General features: G+C 42.1%; 1 protein-coding gene across 2 annotated transcripts in view; it reads left to right on the top strand.

Annotated features, from left to right (window-relative positions):
• Positions 1-449: 449 nt before the first annotated feature.
• The window catches only part of RIN3 (Ras and Rab interactor 3), a 29,019-nt gene continuing 12,057 nt past the window's right edge, over positions 450-17,411 (top strand). The window contains exons 1-2 of one of the 2 annotated variants that reach the window (XM_072116538.1): positions 450-626; positions 13,074-13,251. In XM_072116538.1, coding sequence (XP_071972639.1) covers positions 577-626; positions 13,074-13,251 — 228 coding nt within the window. In that variant the 5' untranslated portion in view covers positions 450-576. Of the gene's footprint in view, positions 627-6,797; positions 7,019-13,073; positions 13,252-17,411 lie in introns of those variants that run through there. The other variant, XM_072116537.1, reaches the window with a different exon arrangement.

Raw genomic sequence — 17,411 nt, 5'->3', positions numbered from 1 at the left:
CGACAAATCTGCGGCAACTGTGTGATGCCATCATGTCAATATGGACCAAAATCTCTGAGGAATGCTTCCAGCACCTTGTTGAATCTATGCCACGAAGAATTTAGGCAGTTCTGAAGGCAAAAGGGGGTCCAACCCGTTACTAGCATGGTGTACCTAATAAAGTGGCCGGTGAGTGTATACAGTATGTATATTGCATATTTCTATTTATTCAATTCTCTTTTTATTCATTTTCAAGTATATTGCATATTTTTCTGCAATTACTTTGCATGTAATTACTTAGTAAACAAGTGGTACCCCATGTGGTTATATCTGCAGGGTTTACAACTCAGGGCAGGGGGGTTAATGTGGCAGATACTAAACAGAAAGGGTTAAAGGGATTCCCCTGCCTTCTTCAGCTGCAGCTTCATATAACCTGACCACTAGTCCTGCCCCTTCCTGAATCCCCCCAACATAACACTACACAGGAAGTTCTGCTCTACTGAATGTGAAACTTAGTGCAAACAGCTCCAGGCACAGCCAGCATGGACAGGGGCCCCTGTGTGAGGCTGCTCAGGAGCCCCTGGTGACCGCCCCAGGATGTCAGAGGCTGCAGCTAAAGGGATGGAGGAGACTCCCCAGGACCCATGGTGAGAGCAGTCATACAAACTTACTTTGTGAACTTATATGGTCTTATATGGTGTTTAGAGATAACTCATATAGAATGCAATTGGGTTGGGATCACAGAAAGATTTCAGTGACTAATGTGCCCCAGCAGCTGAATACCCCGGCTACCTATAAGTTTTTAGTGAAAATGTGGGGCACTTCCTTTTTAACAGTTTTTAAAGTTTTAGACCTAAAGTTGAATGTATAATCTCAGCAGTGAGATGTGGGAGGCTGTGTAAGGCGTTCATTCCTATAGCATGTCATCATTCCAGCTCTTTATTGTTGGCAGCGCTCTTCACAGGTTTATAGGTTTCAGCATACAGGCAGGGAGAAGGAGCTGACAATGGATCAGGGTGCATATAAAGCTATATAAATATATATATATATATATATATATATATATATATATATATATTACAAGACAGGATTGCCCCTATTTCTTCAGCCAGTTATTACAGAATGGCTGGGAACTGTCTGCGGAGCAAATGTAATGTCATGTTAATTTAGGATCTATGACTTCAAGTATAACAAGTTTGTATCTGGATACATCAATCGGTTTATTGTCACAATGTACCACTCAAAGCACAATATAATAATAATCTTTATATAGCGCCATCATATTCTGTAGCGCTTTACAATGATATAATTGGAAATGAATAGAATTAGATGACTAGCTGCTGAAATGCTCTGTGCTGCTGGAGGAGCCTGAACCTACCACAAGGTGAATGTCAATGCATGAAGTACAAAGAACTGGACTAAGTATTTCAGGATAGTTTTAGAAAGTGATTTATGTTTAAAACTTGCAGCATAAATTGACATAATGTGTATTTAAAATCAGTATTGGAATGCATGGTCCCCTGCAGTGCAGAGTGTTTCTGAAGAGGGGTATGTAGAATGGCCAGATGATGTTAGCCTCTTCTCCCACATTCCGCCTCCACTGCTCCTTTAATCTCTTGATTCCCCAGCTTTCACAAAATGTGTCTATAAAATAACATGAAAGAAGTTTTCAATTCCAGGGAGAATCAGGCAGGAGAACAAGGGCTCAGTGTACACTGTGCTTAACTCTTTGTGTGCTGGAGCCATTCAGTTCTATACTTATCGTTGTTCTCTCTGAGTCAGTTCTGTGGCTGCCAGTGTGACACCTATGTTTGTGCAGTCTCCAATTTCTCCTTCTCCAGGATTGTATTGCTTCTTCTTCCCCCTATATTTCCCCCATGAAAAGTCATTATTAAAGGGACAGTAACATCAATGTTTGGCACTTATAATAGCATAACAGTGTTATAGTGACTGACATCAGTATTACATATAGATGTTAATATCTCTGAAAAGAAAGTAACATGAAACAAGGCTAAGACAAACTAAGCAAAATATAACAGACTTCTGGTGTAATTTACCCTAAAAACTGGTTTGGGGCCAAATTCTATAGGAGTGCCACCTTTCAGACTGGCTTTATGATGAAAGTGCTTGGCAGAAAGTGGCTGTGGCCTATGTTGTGTTACTGTACACCAAAAATTGTGCTAATATCTCACTAACTCAAATTATACCATGTTTACACCAGCATATTACGGTATAAGACTGTTAAACTCTTTTGGGAAGTAAAAGACTTCTTAGGGAGACCTCTGCAGGTGTGTGGATATTATGGATGATTCTGTGAAAAACGTTTCCCAGATTGGATGAGAAAAACATTGCCTCTTGACGACCTTGTAAGACAACCCCCTTAACATCAAGCATAACTTTTTCACAAAGTCTAATGACATGATGCAGGATTTTAAACCCAACCAATACATTTATTCCAAAAAGGAACAGATTCCCAACTGTAGACAGAGCTGTTTTACGGCTTTGCATCTCAGCAGTACAGCGCAGGGAACTGGTTTAACTGAGTGAGAGGCTTCTGACTAGGGAAGTAAGAGCACTCCTTAGGGAGACTTTGCCATTTAAGGCCACCTCTGCAGGCGTGTGAAGACTTAAAGCAGTTGATGCTCCTCACTGTCTATCTTTTACAACAGGGACACACAGAGCTCATTTTGTGGCTAACCCTCACAATCTACTTCAGCAGCATAGCGGATGAGATTTATACAAATCCCATCCACATTTTGTGACTAAAATCCAAGGTTATTGCTGTGGATTCAAAGAAGGGAATTCTTTTTTTTTTACCTGGTTTGTGCAGTGGTCAGGCATTACCCACCATAGTTTATCCCTCCTGTTGAAAAGATTAATGGGATCCTGAGAGAGAATGAACATTGAAAAGTTTCTCCTACAAACATTTTAAGGAAATTTTCCATCAAAATCAAGGATGATAAACCAGGTTTACTTAATCATAGATCCAGGCACTGTGATAATGTTCATCTCTGAAATGAACAGGATAACTCATAACTCTCCTACTACAGCTCCTTTTATTCAGCAGAGCTCAGACATGTAAACAAACAATCACAGAGTCTGCACACAATTTTAAAGAAAGTAGCAGGAATTCTGAATCACTTGATGAACATTCGGGCATTATCCATAAGGCAGTATAAAGTCACATGGTAAACTTATGTAAAAGAGTGGTCAACTTCTTTATTTACTGTATATACTCGAGTATAGGCCGACCCGAGTATAAGCAGGGCTACCTAATTTTATCACAAAAAAAGTGGAAAACCTTAACACTTTACTCACCTTTCCAACGCCCCTTGTAGGTTCTCTTCTTGCTCCGGGTCCTTCGGTCTTCTTCGTCCATTCTTCGGGTCATTCAGCTCTTTGGGACTTAGCGATTGGCCGGCACACACAATGACGTCAGTCACTTGCGAATGTCATTGTTTGGGAGCCGCCGGCATCGCGAGTGGACCCTAAGAGGAGCGAAGGGCCCCAAGATGACACAGAGCATCGAAGGCAAGAGGAGGACCTACAGGGGGCTTTAGAAAGGTGAATACAGTGTTAAAATTTTTTACAGACTCCAGTATAAGCCAAGTTAGGGTTTTTCAGCACAAATTTTGTGCAGGTGCGGGTCCCGAGTCTGCAGCCATGTCTTTTTACGTTGTTGCAGGGCCGAGTTTTACTGCTGTCCGAGACAGCCGAAGGCCCTAGGGAGAAGAGAGATGTGGTTTATTACTTATCTTCCTTCTCTGATCCTCGCAGCATCGAGCTGAAGAAGCGCAATGAAGAGAGGAGGAGAGCCTGCACTGTCACCGGGTCTACAGTTACGTGATTGAAAATTGTATATTTTTTCCTAAATAAATGCAAAATGTATCAATCAACAAATTGGCATAAAAAAACTATTTCAAAATCTCTTCTGTAAGTTAAATAGTACTATGGTATAATTGTAATCCCTTCTCCTTCAATTACATCTGGTTGTTTTCATTCTCTTATTAAAAGGGTACTCTTATGCTTTATTGCACTGGGTATAATGGGGAGTCAATGACTATTTAGAGCTAGATAAGAAATGGAGATTAGTGGAAATTTTCTTACTGGATCCATGCATAATTATGACCTTAAGGGCTCCTGCACATGACCGTGTGTTCGCCCAGGTCGTACCCTGGGCATAGCACACAGCTGGATGAAGAAAAGTGAGGGAGTAAGAGCCTCACCCCTCCCATCTCCATTGTAGGCCATCTGGGGTGAGAACATATCATTGAGAGCAGTTGTTTCTGCTCATTTTTTATTTCACTCCTGGTTTGGACATCAAAAACAACATCTAAAAAAACTATACTCATCCTTTAGTTTTGGGGAATCCAGAGCTGGGACCAACACTGGGCGTTCCCGGGCAAGTGCCGAGCCCAGAGCTGCTGGGCGGCCCACATACGGCTGAACATAAGGAATCCATGGGGTGAGGTGGGCTGTAATTAATCCATAGAGGGCGAGGGGGGTTTATATAAAATAACCATGAGGAGCCTGTCCTTATGACTTGTCTTACCATACATCAGGGCTATTAGCATGGTATCCAGAACAAGAGTACATTTTTTGTTAATGCTGAATTTTCTCACTGAGGATTGTCTCCATGTTCAATGTAAAAACTTTTGGCTACATTTTCACCTTTAAGAAAGTCCCGAACATATCCTTGTAGAATAATTAAATCTAATTTGCATAACTGTTTTGGGACATTGCAGCAGATCTGCAACTCTGTGGTTAATCTCATGACAGTTGATCCGTGGAATCTGGCAGCCATGAACTTAAATCTTTGTAATGTAGTAATGATTATTCCCGGCGTTTAACCCCCTAACGGAAAATAGCGCCCAAAGTCAAAAATGACACTTTTACGCCATTTTGCTAAATATAAAAAATTTAATCAAAAGAAAAGTGATCAAAAAGCTTGACAGTCCTCAAAATTGTAGCATTAAAAACATCATCTCCTCTTAAAAACGCCACACACACAAAACACAGCTCCGTAAACTACCATATATACTCGAGTATAAACCTACCCGAGTATAAGTCGAGACCCTGGGAAACTGGGAAAACCTATTGACTCGAGTATAAGCCGAGGGTGGGAAATGCATTGGTCACAGACCCAGCCAAGTATATAGCCAGCCAGCCCCCAGTAGTATACAGCCAGCCAGCCCCCTATAATATACAGCTTGCCCCCAGTAGTATACAGCCTGCCCCCAGTAGTATACAGCCTGCCCCCAGTAGTATACAGCCTGCCCTCAGTAGTATACAGCCACCCCAGCCTGTCCCCAGTAGTATACAGCCACCCCAGCCTGCCCCCAGTTGTATACAGCCACCCCAGCCTGCCCCCAGTAGTATACAGCCACCTCAGCCTGCCCCCAGTAGTATACAGCCACCCCAGCCTGCCCCCAGTAGTATACAGCCACCCCAGCCTGCCCCCAGTAGTATACAGCATGCCCCCAGTAGTATACAGCCACCCCAGCCTGCCCCCCAGTAATATACAGCATGCCCCCAGTAGTATACAGTCAGCCCAGAATAATTAAAAAAAAAATGATTTACTCACCCTCCGGTGGCCCCGATGCGCAGCGCTGCTCCCCCGATGTCGTTGCGGCTCCTCTTCTGGCTTCCGGGCTCCTCTTCTTGCTTCCGCGGCGTCTTCTATCTTCTTTAACATCGCGTTGGGGGCCGCAACTGTTCTCTCCCGTGCGGCGCCTAGTATGATGCGCCGCTGCTGACGTCATACTAGGCGCCACATGGGAGAAGAACAATGGCGAGCAGCGCTGCGCATCGGGGCCACCGGAGGGTGAGTAAATAGTTTATTTTTTTTTTAGTCCATTTTTTATTATTTTTTTTACACGGCTTGACTCGTGTATAAGCCGAGGGGACGTTTTTCAGCACATTTTTTGTGCTGAAAAACTCGGCTTATACATGAGTATATACGGTAAGCAGAAATAAGCCCTCATACTGCTCTTTACATGGAAAAATAAAAAAGTTATAGATTTTTGAAGGTGGGGAGTGAAAAATTTAAACTCAAACGAAAAAGGGCCTGGTTTTTAAGGGGTTAACAGATACAAAATTGCTTAATTTATCTTAGTGGTTGATAAATGAGGCATGTGAGTTTCTTGGTTTCTTGAGACTTTTGTCCGAAAAGTTGTGCTAAAGTCACAAATATTCAAGTAACTCTTCTAAACTATTGCCTATGCCTGCTCTGGACTGGAGTTAATTTTCACCTTTTTCAAGCAATTCTGCACAAATGTGTACCTATTGATATGTCCACATCTGTATTCATAAGATGTATTAGGTGCCACAATGAAAAACCCTATTACAGTGAACTTTTCAGGACGGGTTTAAAAGTTGCAAATTTTGCTTCAATTGTGGTAAAAAGTCACAAAAACAAAAGAAAAAAACACACACAAATGTCCACAAAAATTTATGGACAGCCACAAATTAAATATTATTCAGAGAAACAGGAGTTTCCTATCTAATTGTCTAATTTTTGGGGGATCTGGAATAAAAGGATGCCATACAGAAGTGAAAAATCACATAGAATACAGACAAGAATGGGACTGTATACAGATGTAGTTTTTCTGGACAGGTCCATATCTGAATGAGCCCCAAGCTGTGAGAGGTTTTCAGCCTGTGCTAGTGAGGCTAGGCTCTGATTGACTGCTTTAGATTGTGTCATCTGGGGGACACAGAATGTTCCTGGAAATCTTTCTCATTGTTTACAAAGTTTTCCGAGGTATGGAGTAAGTTTCTCAAAGATAAACGTGGAATTTTCTGCTCGGTAGTTGAGGAATGTTCCTACTGCAGGACACGCCCGCTCCACCCTGAACACATCCCAGCTTGTCCTGCAGCTCTGCTCATCCACAGGAGCCTGCTGCCTTATGGAGAGCGAGAGGCTGAGATGGGAAAAGGGCTCCTCAGGACGGGCCAGGAGGGCAGGCACCAGGTATCGGGGGTCCAGGGAAGCTGTCAGCAGCCGTGGTTCAAGGGCAACCGCCAGGGGCCTGAAAAGGTAACACACTGCCGCTTATATACACTTATTGGAATATGAAGTCCAGACACAGTGCTGCCAGGTTCTATTACAAACCACTTGTCAGCTAAACACCTCACTTATACAATCTCTTCGGTGGGGAGAGTTTGTTATATTGGGGTAGATTTACTAACCGTTAAGCAGTGGTTGATGATGGATGTTTGGATTTTTAGACTAAATCTGTCCAAACTTTAAATAAGTAAATAGCAATCCATGCCCTGCCCTATTGGTCGGTGAGGCGGGAAAAGATATATAATATATGTGGCGCTAAACATGTATTACAGTTGTAACTCTTATTTATGTCAATAGTTTAGTATGATTTATGTATGATTACAGTATTGTCATTCACATAAGATGATGCTGCCTGTGACCTACATTGTGTATTGGATTGAATTCTACACTGCCGGAATTTCCAGTGACTGCTGCACTGATCATCTATCTTTACACACTGTAATCTTTCTCTAAAGTCTTTTGGGCCGGTCTCTACATAGCTTCTTCACTTTAGAGTTTGCCTAATATAAAGATAGCTATCTTAAAAAAAAAAACCATTAAACTGTAATACTAGCGATACAGTGACAATCTACAACTTTTGCTGAGGATGAATTCATGAAAGGCGAGGTGCAATGTTGCAGTCACACATTACTGAAGTACCACTAAAACAACCTCACTCAATAAATGTATGATTTTTTTATTGCATTGAGGTGTAACTCACATTCGCCTGCAAAATCATGCAGCTATTTGGTTTAATGGGAGTAGGAGGGGTTCCTAAGCTTATATGCAGGTGCAACACTGAAACCAACAGATCAACACTATTACATGTTGATAAAGGCTCATAGGCATCAATCTTGGTTGTAAAACTGGGACTTGGCATCATTCTGGAATCTCGTTTTCACAGATCCTCATAAATTATAGTCCATGAGTAATCAATAATAATAATGTTTATTTATATAGCGCCATCAAATTCCATAGCGCTTTACAAATCAATGAATAACAGTTCCGACTAGGACATGCTCTATTATTTAACGGATCAATCACACGGTTTAAAATAATGCACTGAATGTATTCAAAAGTATTACATTTAGGCTGCATTTCCTAGTTACAGCTGGGTGGGCATACATCTGGGGGGCTGGAGAGGAGGAGGGGTGCCTCCTCTCCATAGAGATACACGGCGTACGGCCTTGCACACGGGTAAAGATGGGACATGTCCTAACTTTTCCCCGTGTACCATCTATCAGGGACATATGGCCGAACATACTTCCCCCATACGTTTGTGTGAATTTAGCCTTAGGGTGCCGTCACATGTACCGTTAGCGCTGCATTTACAAACGGATACATGTCCCCCACAAAGTTTACTAAAAGATATGTAAACTTTTTACTATACAGTAGAATGACATTAGGGATTCCGATCCCTACCTGCCCTCAAAGTTCACAGGTTGGTGAATGAGTAAATCTCCACTAACCATACATTGATGGGGCATGGTACTGGATACTCTCCTAAAGTAACAATATTGGATTATGTTGCAGTATTGTTTTGTTGCAGTTATGACTGAATACCTGTTGCAGTATCTATTTATACCACGAGATTTCACCTCTTGCTCTAGATTTCCTGGGTCAGTTTCCGCCTCACAGTACACGGTATACACAAGAGGCTTCTGCATTTCCTGTATCAAGTCAATTAAGTTTGCAGGTTTACAATATTGGTATAAATCACATATACTTTGATCGTGTGTAGGAGGATGCTGGTGTTATGGAAGAGGATACAAATATTAGGAAAGCAAATGTATCCAAGACTCCATAGGATTTAGTGCATAGATCTTTAGGATCGAAAACCCCAACCAAATGGCTGAATTGTTCAGTATATCTGTGTGTCCTTTACGAGCAGAAATTCGTGTTGTGTCGGGTATAGTGTAGCAGCGACACAAATGAGTCACCTGCGACACATATGTGGCGCTGAAACTAAAAAACATAAAATGAATACATTAATTAATACCGGTACATTAAATACAGTCTGACAGAAAACTGTCGCAGGGGCTTTAGTAAATGTCACCCAGTATTTTGATATCTAATTTATGAAGTACGGTAAATGACTGCACCAGCAGACTTGTGTTTTCAGCTCTGGAGTATGATATGTGACTCAGGATCCCAGTCATCCATATAGACAGTGACTCAGGATCATTGTTTTTTCCACATACAAAATATTGTCTCCTCATAGATATGGGGAATTATGTTACCAAAGCTCTTCCAACTTATTCTTGAGTTTACACTTCTACACAAACTCTCATTGTGCATGGCATGAACAAATTCTTCTGAATTTTGATAGAAATCAGACGAAAATGCAAAAATATGTTTCTTTTGTGTTGCTGCAGAACCGCAAGTCTTGCGCAAAACTTCCTAATACATGATGACGTTGCCCATGATGCCCTGTTTTACTTCACTATCTCCATCCCAGAGATATTCTAATCCGTTTGTGCTGATTTAGGGATGTTATTGTCTCCTCTGTATTGTCTGTACAGTGTTGGGAGATTTTCAGTATAGTAAATGGAATGGTGGTTCCTCTTATCTTATTTTTTTTAATTTACTGTATATATTTTTCATATACGGTTTGATAAATATTTGCTCAATGCACATTTCTGCTGACCTGGCCTGAGGTGCACACCCAGTGCCAGGACATAACTGCACATAAGGGGGAGAATGTGGTTTAAATAAGTGGAAGTGAAAGCTTCAATTTCATCCAATCTGCAAAATCCATTACTGGCATTCTGCTGAACAGGCATAAGCAAGTTCTGAGGAATCCTGCATCTATTGAAATGCAGCATACAGCCCTGTAGTATCATGTGCCACTGGTTATTGCTTTATAGGACTGCACTGATACATCTTATAATAACTGCCTTGTGCTCCCTGCTGGATCTGCTATTTGTTGTTGGCAGGAAGACTGTGGCTAAGAATCCTGGATCAGACTTATTGTGTAATGGATTGTAGAGAAGCTAGATCTGCAGTTGTATTGTGGAATCCGTAAGCACTATTTTCACACCTGCATACGGACCTCCGCTATTAAGCCCTTCACGACCGCCATGTGGCTAGATGCACCCTATGGCTGTTTGATATGGGCCCTCTCCAGCCTGTCAGTTGAAGTCAGAATTCAGGAGGAGATGCAGAATATGCTTTGCTAAAGTACATGCACCCTCTGCATCTGTCTTTAAACCTGGGAAAGGAGGAATCTCTGCTCTTGAACTTCTCCACACAAAGCATCATGAAAGAAGTGATATGAGAGCAGCACGTACCCTCATGAACCTGCAGGCTGCCAAATGACATGGCTGTTCAACCTGCTACTTCTCCACATAGTTCTACTTGCAAGAGTCCCTGGCTGAGCAGCTGCAGAGCACACAGACATCTGATTACTGCTCTACACCAATCTGCAATTGTTCTGCATTGGAGGCAGAGCTCCTTCTCTCCCTGTCCTACTGCCAGCCTTATATCTGACCATTGGCCCAGTGATGGACCAGACCACTGCAAAATTTCCTGGCAGATTACATTGCCAGACTGCGCCTGCATATAGGCTAATAATTACAATAAATCTTGATTTCTATAGGACCATCATATGCACAGCACTTTACAGATCATGGGGTACATATACAAACAAAATAGGACATTTTAGAGTAATAAAATAGATAGATGAAACAAGAATATGCTACCATTCTTCTATGATCTTTTGGCGTAGATTGCACATAAATACATGTGCAAACTGTTTGCACATGTAGTTATGAAGTGTCGCAAAAACTGCCACATTTATATCAGAAGTCTGAAATCTCGCGCACGCCTCTTAAACTGAGTGCACCAGAAAAAAAAAACGTATGCACATTGGCAGCTTGCGCCACATTCATGAAAACTGTGCTCCGGTTTTCTGGTATAGCAAATTGCACGTAGTGGGCTATTAAAGGAAATCAACCAGTTAAAGAAACAAAAAAAAAAATAGAAATACTCAGCTGGGGGCATGGGAGAGACGTGAATTCACACCCCTTGCGTGACGTCACCTCCCTCTCCCCCAGCATGGCGGGGGCATGCATAATCAGCAGCCCGGAGGACTGGACATCTTGTTCCCGTGCTGCGGACTGCAAATTATACCCTTCTTTTCTAGGTGGAACCGGCGTGTCAAAGTTAGCAAAAGACAGTGCCAGAATCAAGATGGAAAGGAAGGGGGGGCATCAGTATTTATAGGGTTTTTTTTTTGTTAACTGCTTGATTTCTTATTGCTTTGTTCTAATCTCCGTTATAAGGTAAATGTAGCAGTACAGATTTATTCTGTCTTCTGTTTCTGTGTTCACATTTTTGTTGGTGGTCATCTTAGAAGCTTTCACCACCAATTCCATTGAAATGTTAGTGAATCTAGTAAAGAGACAGACTCAATTAAATAAAATCTAACAGGCCAGTAAGGTATGTCAGGGCCTTTTGGTGTCCAACATATGGCTGATCTGAGAATGTTGTTGTTATAGGAGCAGAGCAACTAAAACAACAGCAAATGGACAACACTGGCGTGAACCCAGCTTAAAATGTAGCAGTTGCTAGTTGAGAAGCTTGCACGGGACTGACTGGACTTGGTACAAACTGTATCAAAACCTCAGCTGTGATATTCTGTGTGCTGGAACCTCTGACACACTGTAACGGGAGGGGCTGTGTATTATACAGGAAAGGCTCAGACCTGGGGAGACTCCGGCAGGATGCAGATAAGGTTGAGAACCTGGAGAGACATCTTCCTGAGTGGCGTCTGAACGGAAATCCTGGCCTGTTCCAATATTTGTAATAAGAGGGAAACTGTCAGAAATGTGGGGCACGTCAGGGTTCACCATATACCTATTCTCTATGCTGCATGATTGGATTTAACACATTTTCAGCAATGTTTAGGAGCTATTCTCTACCATCTACCACATCATTTTAGTAATAACAATAATGGGGATCATTTATGAAGGGTTGCGCTGCACACTTTTGTCGGACTGTGCACCTTTTTTCGGGGCTAAAACGGCTTGCACAGGTATTTAATAAGTGTGTACGCAGCTGCGCTGGCTTAGGGAGCGTGCTGACGGACAGTCCGACTGACTCGAACCGAGCGCCGCATTTAACTTTTAAATTGTGTCGCAAGCCCTATGTTTAAGATGCACCACATAAAAGATGGTGAACTCTGTCGGACCTGAGCAGGGAAGCGTCACATTCATGATTTCAGGCGCACATTCTTAGTGAATCGCCGCAAGCTACGTTATAGACGTACAATGCACTTTTGGTGACCCTGTAAGTAAATGTGTCCCAATGTGTTTGGTATCATTGGCCATCTTTCAGACTCTGATTTACCTAAGTATCACATAATTTTGTAAAAAGAATTCTGCAGGGTACCTAGATATACTTCTTGTGTTACGTATTCTTTATTTTATTCTGAGTTATAGCTTAAGGCTGTGCCATTGGAGTGTCTACATCATTTAAAAGTCCCATCTTTGGATCGGACCTCCTGGAAATTCTGTGAGAGCTGTCCGGATACCTTCCCTTTTCCGTCTCTGTGTAATAAATTCCATACACTGCATTCCAAAGCCCTGGTTTCATTTGATTATCAACCTATTTCAAGTGCCTGTGTAACTGCCATTATATTCTGATGACACTTTGGTCAAGACCATCCATTTAGAGGCTTGTAGAATGGCTGGCAGAAGTTTATACATGCAAGATGGTATGAAAAACAATAAAAAATGTAAAAGTTGACTCAATAAACTTTCAATAAAAATCATTTAAAAAGTTTATTGAGTTCAATGACTCTTTATCAGGTTTCTAATGACCCAGAATGACCAGTACATAAGTTGCTCATTCATAAAAACAGTTCTCTACTGTTCTGCATTATTTATGTGTGTCGGTCTTTACTTTTGGTTTTAGGATTCTCTTAGTTAACAGCTAAAGATGAATGAAAGTTAAAGGCCTTAACACCCCCGTATGAATAGTCTCAAGAATATTATAGGTCTCAGTATTGATGGAAATTATGTTTACTGTTCTGTTTTTTTTTAAGTTCTACAGATGTCAGAGCCACAGAGACTCCACTTTCCTCAGATCCATCACAGAATGGCCAACTATCATTTTCCGGAATCAGCATCTTGGATCGCCTTATCAAAACCTGTCCAGTGTGGCTTCAGCTATGTATGGGAGCGCAACAGGCGATGGAGATACTTTGCAGAGAGGCTTCTGGAGTGAGTTGATAACCCAAAACATAAAATAATTTCTATAAAAATTTTTGGAACATTCTTTTGTAAGCGCCGCATATTGCAAACAACTGCCTTCTCTTTCCAGTGAAGTTGTTATTCTCCACTTTGTTACAGGTTATTTGTTAGCAGGTTTTCTATCTGGAGTCCATAGACTTAGGCCCCTTCTCCACTGGCGTTTTTCACGCGCGAGTTCTGCGCGTGCATTTGACGCTCAGAACTCGCATTGCACTCTGTCCCATTGTATTCAATGGGTCTTTCTCCATTAGCGTGGTTTTGAACGCGCGTGCTTGCGTTCGTTTGCACGCGCGTCAAAATCGCAGCATGCTCTATTTTTGCGAGTCACGTGCGTTTTTCACGCCCCATTCAAGTCTATGGAGATGCATCAAGAACGCATTGCACTCGCAATCATTGCAAGTGCAATGCGAGTGCAATGCGTTTTAAACGTAAGGGTTGCTAGGTGACCAGAATAACATTATTTCCCCTGCTCGCGAACGATCATTTAATTAATAAAACACAGTGAAGAACAGTGAAGAATAGAATAAAAACAGTGAACACAGTGAACACAGTGACCACAGGATCATTTAAGATAAAAACACAGTGCAGAACACAGTGCAGAATAGATTACAGATGTTCGGCACATCTGCTTACTTGTCGGGAGATACGCGCGGAACGCCGCGAACAAAATAGCATGTGAAGAACAATATATATGTGTGAAGAACACATTGCAGATGTATTTAAACATCTGCAATGTGTTCTTCACACACATATATATTGTTCTTCACATGCTATTTTGTTCGCGGCGTTCCGCGCGTATCTCCCGACAAGTAAGCAGATGTGCCGAACATCTGTAATCTATTCTGCACTGTGTTCTGCACTGTGTTTTTATCTTAAATGATCCTGTGGTCACTGTGTTCACTGTGTACAATGATTTTATTCTATTCTTCACTGTTCTTCACATCTGCTAAATTGTCGGGAGATAATATACGCGCGGAACAGTGAAGAATAGATCGCAGATGTTTGCAAATTATCAGAAGACATTATTTTTCAATTAAATAACACATTTTAATCCCAAACCATGGTCCCTTTGAAAACTGCTCGAGTCTCCCATTGAAACGCGCGTCAAAAATGCGCCGAAAACGCAAAAACAACGCTAACAACACGCGCGTGAAAAACGCAAAAACGCTAATTACTCCAAGGAAAAATGGAACAAAAACGCAGCCAAAACGTCAGTTTTTCACGCATTGCACCCTGACGTGAAACGCAACGCTAGTGTGCAAGAGGCCTTATACTGCTGATGTTTTGCTCAGAGAACATAGTCTGTACTGGTACATTGAACAACTCCCCAAATGTCAAAGTATTGTGTCCATACAGGTTTTCAGTCAAAGCATTTTATAAACAGTCACATACAGTAAGAGGCTCCCTTTACCCCTGCACAATAATAACACATTGTAGATTACAAACAGTAGTATGGTAAGACACTAGTCTGGTAAGACATTAGTATGGTAGACAGATGATAATGGCTCACGGAGCCGACGTCAGAGAGGGAGGGTTAGGAATAAAATATTAACGAACGGGGGCAGTGCCTTGCGTTACGCTAATTAACCAACGGATGTCAGATTTGAAAAGAGACATGAACCAGGGACTTGGCCAGGACTTGTTGGCAGGGAGCCAGGAAAGCTTTATCAGGGGATATTTCAGGAACGTAATGTACTAGGCCAGTGGTACCGAACCTTTGGCATGGGTGCCAGAGGTGGCACTCTGAGCCCTTTCTGTGCGCACCCAGCACAGAATTTACCAGATAGGAACCAAGGCTTCCTTCTTCAGTCCAAGACAGCCCAGGGCGCGCCACGCTCAATGCTATTTTAAAGTGACACCTACTTGGCTAACAGGACTACAGGTGGAGAGAGAAGGTGTGGGCAGAGATGGATTATCTTAGAAGCTTCTGCTTTGGGTTCCCTGATTCTTCCTGTTCAGGGGAGCCTGGAGATAAGCTACAATCCAAATGTCTCCTGCTTTCTATTGTATTGGTATCCTCAGGACGCCAATACGATTGAAACTTGTGATGCAGAAGAGATCAATAGGTTACACTAAACTGTCATGTTTGCAACGTAAAAGTGGGTTTTGGTTGTAGTTTGGGCACTCTGTATCTAAAAGGTTCGCCATCACTGTACTAGGCAATGTCTATTACAACCTGTCACCAGTGAATTTGTGTCTTCTGGTGACAGGTTGCCTTTAAACTAAGGTACACTTTAAATGAGGGATACACATATAGTAATAAAATAGCAGATACCTCAGGTGCTTGTGTATGCAGCTCACAGAAACCAGAGCGGCGCTATTAATATACTTATAATAATGCATCATGAGGGCTTTACAACAGGAATTTACATAGGAAGAATTGGTATGTTCAATTAGATCTATGACTTCCCCCATGTGATCAAAGATTACATTGTTGAATTCTTCATTAATATTCTTGAGGATTTTGTAACCACCACTTTTGGTGGCTCTGTTTGATTCTTTTGTGATTTCAAGGTTGTTGCAACCTGGGCTTTTAGTCACGATACAACACAGGTCATTTATAATGGTGTTGCTCCTGGCTGGAAAAACATGGCTGCTCTCTCCTAAAAACCGAAGATCTCCTTACCATTTGTTGTGCGTGGTATTGCAACTAAGCTCCATTCATCTCTATACAGGTGTGCTGCAATAACAGCACAAACCATGACCCAGTGTGGAGCTATTTTTGGAAGAAAGCAGCCATGTTTTTCAATCCCCAGACAATCCCTTTAAGAAGGAACTGAGTCTTTCAAACAAATGTATATACAGTGCCTTGCGAAAGTATTGAGCCCCATTGAACTTTTGTCACATTTCAGGCTTCAAACATAAAGATATAAAATTGTACTTTCAGTGCAGCAAAGTCTCCGTATAAATCCACCTGCTCTGTGATAGTCTCAGGGTTTTGCATCATGAAGACAAGAAACACACCAGGCGGGTCCATGATACTTGTGAACTTGTGGAGAAGTTTAAAGCCCGGATTTGGATACAAAAAGATTTCACAAACTTTACACATCCCAGGAGCACTGTGCAAGCGTCATATTGAAATAGAAGGAGTATCGGAACACCGCAAATCTACCAAGACCTGGCCGTTCCTCTAAACTTTCATCTCATACAAGGAGAAGACTGATCAGAGATGCAGCCAAGAGGCCCATGATCACTCTAGATGATCAGAGGCAGAGATCTACAGCTGAGGTGGGAGAGTCTGTCCATAGGACAACAATCAGTCGTACACTGCACAAATCTGCCCTTTATGGGAGAGTGGCAAGAAGAAAGCCTTTTCCATAAATAGTATTGTTTAAAGTTTGCCACCATCCGCCTGGGAGACACCAAACATGTGGAAAAAGGTGCTCTGGTCAGATGAAACCAAAATCCAAGTTTTTGGCCACAATGCCAAACGATATCAATGCCAAACGATGGCGTAAAAGCAACCCAGCCATCCCCACTGTCACACATGGTGGTGGCAGCATCATGGTTTGGGCTTTTCTTCAGCAGGGACAGGGAAGATAGATAAAATTGATGGGAAGATGGATGGAGATTCTGGAAGTCTGCCAAAGACCTGAGACTGGGATGGAGATTTATCTTCCAACAAGACAATGATCCTAAACATAAAGCGAAATCTACAATGGAAGGCACACAAATAAATGTATCCTGGTGTTAGAATGGCCAAGTCACAGTCCAGACCTGAATCGAGAATCTGTGGAAAGAGCTGAAAACTGCTGTACACAAACACAAAACCATGGAAGAATGTAAGGGAATTTCAGTCTCTTCATGTGCAAAACTGATATATGAGACGTACCCCAAGCGACTTGCAGCTGTAATTGCAGCTAAAGACTGCGTTACAAAGTATTAACTTAAAGGAAACCTACCACCTAAAAGTGGTAGTTCTAACCCACGGATGACATCACCAGCAGGTGACGTCACCAGCTCTCGGGCACACTCGTGCCTGCGCAACTTTGCTCTCCGGCACTTCAAAATCAGCCACACGCACGGCCGTATGCATGATTCACTGTGCCTTCATATGGTGCACCAGAACGGCTTTTAATATAAGGTATAAAACAGCAATCGGGTGTTTCTTGCATTCATGAAAATGTGCT

Source organism: Engystomops pustulosus, chromosome 7 (genome assembly GCF_040894005.1).
Source record: "Engystomops pustulosus chromosome 7, aEngPut4.maternal, whole genome shotgun sequence".
Classification (NCBI taxonomy): domain Eukaryota; kingdom Metazoa; phylum Chordata; class Amphibia; order Anura; family Leptodactylidae; genus Engystomops; species Engystomops pustulosus.
The sequence above is the reverse complement of the archived record's forward strand: the minus strand, read 5'-3'. Positions and strand labels throughout refer to the sequence as shown.